Here is an 11216-nt window from a genome sequence, read left to right as displayed (position 1 = left end):
CTATAGATTTTCAATAAACCAATGGTTTGAACTTCATTTATTATCTAAATTCCTTGGACTTATTGATAACATGAAATATTGATAGCGATCCGAATATTACGATGTTATTCGGTCTATTGTAGTAAATATTATTCAGCAACCTTGAAAAACGAAAGGGATTCATTGATTTGTTTGGAGAGACAGCCGATTGGATATTATGAATAACAAAAAAGCTGCATTCATTCGAGTATATATTGATTTAACCCCAGTTTAGAATATACATATTTGCCAGATCTCTGTAGTGGACAATAATTCATCGGATAAATTGTTCCTGGGTTATGTAGTGTGTTTCAGAAGATTCTGCGATTGTCAGATTAATAAAATCTACCATAAGTTTTCTTCCATAACTCCTGTCTATTACAGTTCTAGGAGGAGAAGTGACAATTCTCTTTCAAGAGAAAAAGACAGACCTAAAGTTGTACCAGCAATCATACTCTCTGCTCAACAGTTTGAAGTTCATGCCAAGGTCTAGTCTTCTTTTTCTATGCGGTTGAGTCAAGTTGGAAGAAGACAAAATGCCATAAACCTGACCTGTTGTCAACCTGACAATAAACCTTCAACTATCCATTTTTTCCTCCCTGTTTTTATATATTTTTTTCTATTATGTTTCCTGCGGATAACGTAAGAACCGACTCCATGGACATGAGCACACCGTCCGACGAATTCAAAATGATGCCCTTGAACAAGTTCTGCGTCAAAAGGTTCTTCGAGATAGGTTTCATCAACGCTGCCAACATCGAGGACGAGACCTTCATAGACAGCTTGGTGGCCCTGAACAAGACCAAACAGGACATCACCCACGTCACCTTCATAGACGAGAAAGACGTGAGAAACTTCCTGGTTTCTGTGGCGAACGAGGAGGAAAATTTGGAATTTCCACCATTTTTGATGGAAGAACTGAAGCAGTTCGTTGAATACGCGTCTACCATGGAGCTGAACGATCCAGAGACAACCATGGAGTACCAAGCCTACAAGATAAAGTTCAAGCTGATACAAACCATGTACGAACAATACGCCAACGTGGTTCTTGAAATGAGGAGACGGGATAGGTTGAATAGGGACCTAGACACGCTGGCCGAAAGAAAATCTACAGCCAGAGGTAAAAAATCGACCACTGACGTCAAATCGGGCAGTTCGAGATCGGGGAAACGACAGGAAAAAGCCGAGAGGGAGGATTATACCGAAGTGGATTTGATGGATAGCGATCTGGTGATTGACGACGCTGCTAAAAACCAGGTTTACTTCTATATACTCCGAGGATTCAACAGTATAGACGTAGTGAAATACCTTCTCAAGATATCGGTCAAGCTGTCGTTCATCGTAAGGTTGTCGGAGTATGAGGTGGACGAAAAGAAGCATATAAATCATTTCTGGAGAGAATACACGTTCGTTAGGAATTGCCCATGCGACTATCTCCAGAACATAGCCGTGTTCAAGTACCAAGCTCCACCACACCAAGATGTTAACGCAATATTAGAAACATCCCTGGCAGACCTAACGGAGATAGTGAAAAAACTGATAGACTATAAAAGGTTACACTTCCATTACATAAAGAACTTGAAGATCGTCAACACGAAATTCACTGAAACATTTCGATCTTTCCCCATTTACGAGAATATCATGAACTCTTACCCTTTAGAAACCGTAACTATACCCCTAGTGTTAAACAGTATGCTCCAAGAGGTCCAGATGAAACTGGATAAGAAGCTGAAAACAAATTCGTTTCATAAACCACTCCCGAAGACCACCAAGCATAAGACGAGATGTCCGTTCGATATCAGAAGCATGCTCGAAACCAAGAAGAGGGAGAAAAAGACTGAAAACCGAAAGCAGTCCTTCAGGATATACGAGAAAGATTACGTAAACTTAACGTTTCGGTCTTACGATAATGTAGGTGTCCAATACGTCAGAGACAACCTGGACATCTTGAATCTTCAAATGCCGATAATGCTGGCGCGTGAGTGCCAGTCCGAAGATACGATAGACGATTTCCAGGTTCACACCCATGACGTGGTTATCCCCAGCGAAGAAGAACCTTGCTTCACGGACGAACAGACCACCCATTTGATAAACTTGCTCTACCTGAAAAACAGATATTTCCATGACTACGAGGACCAACAAGTGGTGGGAAACGAGTACACCAAGAACGTTGTCATCTTCGACAAGAACCATCACTTGAGGAACATGCTACCGCACTGTCTGACCGACGAGGTATGGAAAATAGACGAACCATTCATCGACCACTTTCCCCAGTCAAACCAATATGAATTTTTAAGACCGATGGCCCTGCACTGGGCGGAAATGTTGAAACCAGAGGTCTTGTGTCAGCACCTTCTGGAGTCGGAACTGAAATTTTTGTGTTGCGACTACATACACTGCAAACTTACGAATTCGCTGATAGTCAGATATCACAACAACGTGAATTCCTTCGGTCTTCACACGAAGGTTTGGAGGGAGTATCTGAGGACCCCTGTAGGTCTGGGGGATTTTTGTAGGTTCACCTTGGTGGACGATTATGATTGGCTGAAGGAGAACGGGATCTATCCTCAGGTCACCTACGTGGAGGTGGCTAAAATGATGGAAGAGCACACTGCCATGTACCAGTATGGAGACCCAGCGAACAGGGATTACCGTAGCCTTCTAGTACCCCAGATACAATACAGCGTCTCAGATATTCGGCAAAGTACCAAATGCCCCTGCATCGAAGAAAACGTCTGCGAGATACTAGAAAGTTGCAATGGTGAGACTATATCAGGGTACCTAGACATGTCGGCCAACTTAGAATCCATCCTGAAAGACTTAGAGGAATACAACAACGTTGTAGATTTTTCCGAACACTGCAAAGGTAAGAGCGACCAAGATTACAGCTTTGCCGCCTATAATTTCGGAGTAACTAAGTTCAGCATCGTGGGACACACGACAGACTTCATAAGCTTGGACCATGTTAGGGTAACAGTGGATACCAGCAGGTTTTGCCATGAACAGTTCAAGATGGTAGTCAAAATCACCACCGACTATAACATGTTCGTCATTCACGTTCCCCAAAATCGTTTTGGTTGTCACGTTTTCTTATCCGATGGTACCATAGTGGTTTTCTCGAAACCAGTCGTACCAAAAGTGAACGAGGAGAAATCTGTAGTTCAGGAGGAAGAGTCCAAATTGACATTTCTTGATTTGGACGAGGCGATTGGAGGTCCGCAGAGGAAAGATACGATAGAATCTGATTTATCCGAATATTTGCTACACGGACCACCTGGGGATACGGAGACCACATTGACCGCTATAGATTTCGAACATTACAGATCCCAGGAACTTTTTCCTGCGGTCGGTAACATCGTGAGGATATCGCCTAAGGAGATGTTCAAAACGAACATAAAGAAGGACATTGATCTACTCAAACGACTCCAACAAAACACGAAGTGCCTCAAGGTATCTTGTAGAAGTTCTGAAAAGATCGATCTCAATCTCAGAAGTAAAATTCCCGAACGTCAGGTGGCGCTCAGCAGCGTGGTGAAGAGAATCCTCGACAAACACGCCGATATGGAAAATCGAGAAGCTCCTAAAAGAAAATGTGTGATCAAAAACGCCGAGGGTCTGTTCAAAACAAACCCCATCTACGACTGCACAGTCACAGTTCCTAACGGACTCTGTATAAGCGTGTTACCATCAGAAATACACGACAACACTTCGGTCATAAAACAGAGCTACGAATTGCAACCTGGACCCGAAGCTGTGTCAGATGAAAGTTACAGAATGTTCACTCACGATGGTACACTTATAGTCGGCAAGCTCGATGGAAGTATCCACTTATTGATGTCCAGTGGGAGAGAGATAAGGTTCAGCAAGCCCACCAACCTTAAGGACGAGGCGTTCTGCAGGGTTAAGACGCAGATAACGGAGGATCTCATAAGGAAAGCCTTCACCAGGTAAGAAGAAATATCGAATTCATCGAATGTCATCTACAGAATATGATTTAACATACTAGACTGCACCAAAAGGCGATTGTTTTCAATGCAGGTTTCACCAGTGACAAAATTGCTGGATACAACACTTTTGGTTAGGATGCCTTACCCATAACTGGGATATGTTCAGAACAAGAAAGTAGTTCACATACTGGATCATGCTTCTTTTCCCTTTAGGCCCAAATCCCAAAACTTCTGTGGGTTTCTTTGGTCTGAAAAGTTCCGATATGTCCTCGAGTCACTAAGAATTTTCGCATTTTCAGAATGATGTCGGATCGTCAAGACCCAGCCGCCTCAGAATATTATATCAGCAGAAGGGGCCACATAAAATCCAAATACGCGATCATAGAGGGATGCGACAGCTTCAACGAGATCAGCAAACTGCCCTTCTCGTCCGTGTGCATGATCAACTTCGAGGGAGAGAAGATAACGATCAAGAACAAAAAGATATACAAGTATCAATACAGCAGACACACCACCGAGATCAATTTTCAGACCGAAGAAAGGTATTACAGGAGGGAAGACGGTTTTTCCTCTAAAATCGATAGGGATGGTACCCAATACGTGAAATTTCCCGACGAAACTGGAATAAAAACAGTTGTGAGCGTCTCAGATGAACCGATTCGTTTCAGTAAGAAAGATAAGATGGGTTGGATCTTGATAACGTCTACGTTCCTCTATGAACACCCATATTACAAACCGGTTTTCTTCGACAACATCAATTTCTACATTGAGATCCAAATGAACGTACATGACACCCTCCACTTAAACAGTCAGGGTGGTTTCCTAAGTATGAGAAACTCCACCTATATAGATCTAAAAACGGATTTTGTAACATTCACGAAGGATTGTCACCGCTGTGGCTCACAATACAAATGCAGGCTCTTCGTAGAACCACTTTATCAGAATAGGAATCTCAAGGAAGAAAAGGATTTTTTCGTGGACGTTGAAGACAGTTACAGGAAGACGTTCAAGGCTGATTTTCAAGGGAATTGCAAGATAGATCCGAATTATATCCATACAGCAATGAACGAGAGGAAGTGTCAGCATTCCATCCAAACCGATCATCAGAAGATTTACCTCATCAAGAACAATCTGGAAGGGATGGTGCTGTGGAATGACAAAGCGGCCTCAGCTGCCATGAGAGATTCCGAAGACGCGAACATCCACCATTTCAACGACGAGAGGAACACCCTGATATTTTTAACAATCACCAGAAACGTCTTCACGAGCTTCAACGAGAGGTTCTTTGGCACAGCGTTGAGGGACGTCGAAATTCCCTTAACAAAGTCAGACATTACCAACAACTTAGTCTATCAAACTACCAGGAACCTCTATAGTATGTTCGAATTGGATCAAGTGAACGGGCTGATGAACTGTCTCAAAAAGTTCTTCCAGGAAGAGGTCATGCGGGAATTGGCTTTGAGTTTAAGCGCTCTGAAGTTTCACCTGTCGTCATCCAAGTTCTCCATTCATTCCCTCTCCCAGAGTTATCCGGAGGAGTACGAAATGCCGTCGAAACCCGTTATAACCTTACACGAGAAACTGAAGGAAATCAATAGGAAGATTGCTGGCTCAAGGAAGATAATGAAGATGAAATTGCCGAATTATTTTCATTCGAAATTCAGCACGTTCGTGGATACTGAGAGGTCTAGTTTGCTGAGGATTCAATCGAGGACAAGTTCTCCGGATACTGAACTAGTCAATTGAATATTTTATATTTTTATTCTTACATGTTTATATGTTGATATTTTTATTTATTTTTGGAATAAAGTCTAAAAGTGAAATAGGGAAGTTTATGGTGAAGTTTTCATTTCGGTTTCGTCACAGAACTCCTCAACTACTCAAGTATTTTGTTGAGTAGGTATTCACAAGGTTGTCAAGTATTTCTGAACTCGTCTATTTGGTCACGGAATTAAAAAAACTGTCTGTGACTCTTTGCACGAGTTCTGACAAAAGTCGAATAAAATGTCGATACAAATTTCAATCACCCATAAAAAATCTACAAACCGTTCCACGAAAGCCACAGCAGACAGTTTAGCTTTCTTCCCAAATGCCAATACTATCTTCAAAAACACCGAGCTGGAAGACTTCTGTCCCAGGAAACTCTTCGAGGTAGTTTTCGCAAACGAACTGACCCTCAAATGTTATGACCTTCTCGAAGGAATCATCAAGATCCACGAAGAATTGCGAGCAGAATCGAACATCGTGTTCATCTCGCGAAGAAGCGTCATCAACTTCATCAAGGAAGTCGTGGAAGATTCCGAAGACAACAGCTTCGAACACCCACCTTCTCTGAAGGACCATCTCCACAGAATATGCCACGATCTGGATCGAAATTTGAGATTTGGAGGCGATATATCACGAAAGCACCTGGCTCTTATAATGAAGCATAAACTCATCAACGAAATGTACACCCAGTACGCCAAAGATGCTCGTCTGGATCACGAGATTTGTCAGAAGGAAGAACTGCTGAGGAAACTGCAAAGGAGCGATGTTCAAAAGCAGATAAGATTCTCGGAAATGCAAGCTTTCACCCCTGAAACAAAACGTAGAGCCCCCAAAAAAACTGAGCATGTTACTAAGCTGGAGATGAGCGATTACACCTCGTATGTCCTGCCTGACAATCTACACGGCTCAGAGGATCTGAAGGATCATATCTATTTCTACGTATTTGTTGGATTTCAAGATCCTTGTTTGCTCAAACTCCTCATGCGTTACAAGGTTCCAGTGAACTGTATCCTGCAAATTTCCAGGTGACAAGAATCTTGATCTGCTTTTAATTTTATTCTAGGCTCATTGCTATTGAGATAGACGTTACACAGCTTATCGAGCCACCTTCTTCGTAGAGCTACTGTAGCTTCTCCTTTCTCAACCTTTTCCATTCTCACCTAGTCGTTCTTTCTAAATTAACCCCATTTCTAGGAGGAAAGATGCAGATCCCTGTGAATACACCTACTTCTGGCGGAAAATGAGAGAAATATCGCGAAACGGAGAAAAATTCAAAGCGTTGGAGGATGCAGCACAACTGAAATACATCAACGGATCTGTAATTCCAGATGACAAACAGAATAAACGGAATTTCTTCAAGGAGCGACACGAGGAATTGGAAGAATTGCTTATGAGCATTCTTGATTTAAAGAGGAAACATCTGTTCTACATCAAACACCTGTATCCTTCCAAGTTCAGAGATTTGGATATCAAATACGGTCCATTCCCTACGTACGAAGAAAATCTGAGAGATATCCCTGTGGAATACGTTACAATTCCATTTATTGTACAGAGTATGCTGTTGGAAGTCGAAAAAAACTTCGTGGCTAAAAAGCAGAATGCAAACTTTTGTCGAGATGATCCAGCCAAGAACGTTTACCTTGTTCACCAAGGAAGTACACAACCTGCTCACATTTTATACGATTTAGAGGACGAAAAGGTGACCAAGAGCCCCTGTCCATTTTCCATCAATTATTTCAAACCTGTGAAGAAGAAAGAGAAATTGTCGAGGCAGAGAGTGTTCAGGAAATTCTACGAAGGAGACCATTTGAACATGAATCTTTCAGCAGATAGAAGAGCCAAAGCTGTGGCTATATCAGATATGAAAATCTTGATGAATCAAAGATTTTTTCACTGTATTAAAAACTTGGAGAAGTGTAAAGATGTGAACTTCAAGCTGCCCCATGTTCACCATCAAGGTACCCCAAGTAGGGCCAGACCAGCACTCTCCCTAGAGCAAACAGATCACTTCCTGAACCTCTTCTTCTTGAGCAGCATGGCGGCCGCTGAGGATTCATCGAAAAATCAGGAAAATCCCGCCAAGAGTTTCATTTGCTCTCCCTACGATTTTTACGATAACAGAAATTTCCTGCCTAGATCCATCAGTATGTTGGGTGAAATTCCAAACTTGTACCGCAAGTTCAACAGTATGCTATTGAGGTGGAGGGAGCCTCTTTCAATTTCAACGCTGGCCCAATGGTTGTTCGAGGCTCAACAGGAATATGCGGAAATTAATTTTAGGTACTGCGAGGCAACTGACTCGCTGGTGGTTCATTTCCATCAGGACCTGGAAGTCACCGGAACAAGGACCAGGATTTGGAAAGAATCGCTGAGAACCCTCACCTGTTTCAGGGATTTTTGCAGCCACTACTACCTGGAAGAGGCAGATTGGTTCACCAAGTTCAAACCGATACCGTATGTGGATTCCAAAACGTACGCCAAAAACGAAGAGAAATACGTGTTCGAGAGAATCATTGAATCGAACGGACTGTATAAAAACTACGAGAAATATCTCATCCCTTACTATTACTGCGACAATTTTGATACCGAAAGGTTGTCTTGCACGCCAAACTCGGATACCTTCAAGAAATTCACTCATATCGAACCGATGATCAAACCAAATTTCGAAGAAATCATAGCTGAAATCAAGAGTCACCCTTCGAGCAAAGAACTGACACAATTCTGTTCCAAATCCTTTCCCGAAAGTTCGTTAACCGCGTACGACGATAGTCCTCCAAGATTCGGTCTCACAGGAACAACCAACGATTTTTTCAGCCACGATGGTGTTCGGGTAACCGTAGACACCTGTAGGTTCCACTTCGAAAACTTCAAACTGAGCCTATCGGTCAAATTTGACGGTCACACGTTAATGGGTCACTATAGAAACGGACACGTTGATCCCCATCTACTCCTACAAGACGGCACTGTCATCAAACTGATCCTACCGTCCCCAAAACAGATCCAAGAATCCGATTCTTGCACTCTGAGCGAAGATCTGGATGGAGTGAAATCCATCTTGGGTTTCAACCTGGCGAGGTTCAAAGACGATCCGGATTTCTCAACGGATTTCGACGAAAACGTTAACAGGATGCCCACGTGGACTCCGGAAGTCAAACGCGTCATCCCCGTGTACAGTGAGGACCTCGAAAGCATAAATATAGACCTTGCTTTGGTTTGGAACAAGATCAAACAAATCCGACACGAGAAAAACGTGAATCGCGATATGAAAATTTTAAATCGCATGCTGCGCGAAGATTTTGTCCATAAATATGTGGATTCTCCCAAGTTGAGGTTCGTGAAAAGAAAGTATAAATTCCTGGAGATCCCTCTCAATTTCTACATACGAAGGATATTGAAGGAATCGATGAAGAAGAAATGTAGGCCGATGAACCGAAGAAAAAAAATCTCCATCAAGAATCAAGATAAACTGCCGCCTACTTACCAAAAAACAATACCGCATATCAAGCTGAGCATGCCTAACGGTTTGATTTTAGAAACTTTAACTCTGGATGCAAAAGAAGAAATAATTGTGAAACAAACGCATCTTCATAGGGAAAAATACAAAAATATCAGTGGGGAAGATTATAGACTCTTCCTTGATCATGGCACAGTTTTGATCCGTTTTTGTAACGGAAATATGAGAATCTTAGACTCTCAAGCAACGATCGTCGATTTGAAACAGAAACAAAGGGATGGGCACGACCTGAAAAAATGTTTCGGCAGTATCGATACATGTCGCAAAATGATCTACAAACTATCTTTGACTACGAATCGAGTATGCCACGATATTCGGGATTATAGCCGGACTAGAAGAGGCCACCTTTCTTGTAGTAAAACGCTTCAGTTATCTTCGTTTCCCACCGCTGATATAGATTCTTTGAACACGTTGTACTCCAGCGTCAATATACGTACTTTGGACGGTTTTTCCTTGAGAATCAGGGATAATACCGTTGAGAAAAAGCAATTTTCTAAGGTTTTGACGGAGTGGCACTTTCAAACTGGTCAATCTCTGGTGGAACGTACCGATGGTATGAGAGTTTGGAACAGGGACAACGGAGATCAGGCTGTCATCTTTCCGGATGGTACAAAGATCACCAAAACAGTACAAGTGGAGGAAACGCTAGAATTCTTCGTTAAGAGGGATAAACAGGGATGGGTAATCGTAAACCACAATTATCTATATGAGCATCCTCTATACTGTCCTGTTAAATTGGACCAAAGAAATCTCCAAACTTCCATTATATTGAAGAAAAATGTTGAGCTGAAAATGTCCAAGTTAAACACTCTAATTTCAGTCGATGGAAAAAGTGAAATCTTGATCACAACAGAAAATTTGCGTTTTACCAAGATGTGTCCCAAATGTAAATCTAAATGTACTTGTGACATAGCTGTTAACTTAAAGGTTGGGGATGCGGAATCTAGCCAACTTTTAATATGTAAAGACAGCTATGGAAAAGTGTTCACATCGGATTTTCTAGGCCGTTGCCAGATCAACAAGAACTTCATAGAAGGCGAGCTCAACGATCAGAACTGCAACCACGTGCTCCAAAACGATTACCATAAAGCATTCCTGATAAACCCTGATCTTACCGGGTATCTTCTGTGGAATGAGAATATGATAGTGAGGGAATTGAAGAAGATGGAGGAACATGTACCCAAAAGTGCAAATAAGGTTATAGTTGAAGAATTCAAAGACGTCAGAAGCCAGTCAGTTGGCGTCGTTTTCAAGAAAAATCATTACGAACATATCAGCGAAAGGTTCATATGGCCCAAATATTTGCAACCGATTTTATTTGCCAACCTGGAGCCAAGTTTGGATGATGCTGTAACTCATCAAGTTTGCAGAAGAATTTTCAGTGTCTTGGGTGAAAAAGATACTAACATTTTGTATCGCGTTGTCAGGAACGTCCTGCATGACAATAAGGACCAAAATGGTCGTCATAATATTAGAAATTCTGAATGATGTTATTTATAGGACAGTTTATTATTATTTTAATCTTGTATATACTTTGTACTTGTTCTTCTCAAATATCTTTAGGATAATTTGTATAAAAAACGATTTTTTTTGGATATATGTATTCCAATAAAGTATATCTTCTTTGAAAGAAATATGAAAATATATTTATTTAATTCATAAATTATTAATCGAAGGATTGGACTGTTAGAGAAGGTTCTGCTTGGCTGATGACTCCTTCGATTCAATAAGAAAGAAAGAGTAAAATTAAACACTAGTTCTCTTATTTATTCATTTCTCAATCCATTCCATTCTTTCGTAAGAGTTTTTCAAGTACGTTATATTTCATCTAGATTCTATAAAGAAAAATCAAATAAAACCAGTTAGTTATCCAATTCTACAGAATTTCAGTGAAGTTTTGAATGAAAAGGAGGTAGTTCACATTAATCCATTATTGATCTAAAATTTTCTCCCTGACCACTAAAAATCAC

The 11216-nt window shown here is 41.3% G+C and overlaps 2 protein-coding genes across 2 annotated transcripts; both read left to right on the top strand.

Moving 5' to 3' along the window:
• The first annotated feature begins 547 nt into the window (after positions 1 to 547).
• LOC123314296 lies at positions 548 to 5792 on the top strand. The gene is made up of 2 exons (XM_044899468.1): positions 548 to 3965; positions 4265 to 5792. Exons 1-2 carry the CDS (start codon positions 643 to 645, stop codon positions 5709 to 5711), a joined length of 4770 nt encoding a protein of 1589 aa, XP_044755403.1. The 5' UTR covers positions 548 to 642; the 3' UTR covers positions 5712 to 5792.
• Positions 5793 to 5930: 138 nt separating this feature from the next.
• On the top strand, positions 5931 to 10734 carry LOC123314137. The gene is made up of 2 exons (XM_044899258.1): positions 5931 to 6757; positions 6927 to 10734. Exons 1-2 carry the CDS (start codon positions 5970 to 5972, stop codon positions 10732 to 10734), a joined length of 4596 nt encoding a protein of 1531 aa, XP_044755193.1. The 5' UTR covers positions 5931 to 5969.
• The last annotated feature ends 482 nt before the right edge of the window (positions 10735 to 11216 follow it).

This window comes from Coccinella septempunctata, chromosome 5 (genome assembly GCF_907165205.1).
Source record: "Coccinella septempunctata chromosome 5, icCocSept1.1, whole genome shotgun sequence".
NCBI classification, from domain to species: Eukaryota; Metazoa; Arthropoda; class Insecta; order Coleoptera; family Coccinellidae; genus Coccinella; species Coccinella septempunctata.
The sequence above is the reverse complement of the archived record's forward strand: the minus strand, read 5'-3'. Positions and strand labels throughout refer to the sequence as shown.

What these genes read in the sequence shown, in the direction of transcription:
- LOC123314137 (XM_044899258.1), top strand. Translation starts at nt 5,970, where the DNA reads ATGTCGATACAAATTTCAATCACCCATAAAAAATCTACAAACCGTTCC. An exon ending in TGTATCCTGCAAATTTCCAG is followed by an intron (nt 6,758 to 6,926) that starts GTGACAAGAATC and finishes CCCCATTTCTAG; the next exon opens with GAGGAAAGATGCAGATCCCT.
- LOC123314296 (XM_044899468.1), top strand. Translation starts at nt 643, where the DNA reads ATGTTTCCTGCGGATAACGTAAGAACCGACTCCATGGACATGAGCACA. An exon ending in ATAAGGAAAGCCTTCACCAG is followed by an intron (nt 3,966 to 4,264) that starts GTAAGAAGAAAT and finishes TCGCATTTTCAG; the next exon opens with AATGATGTCGGATCGTCAAG.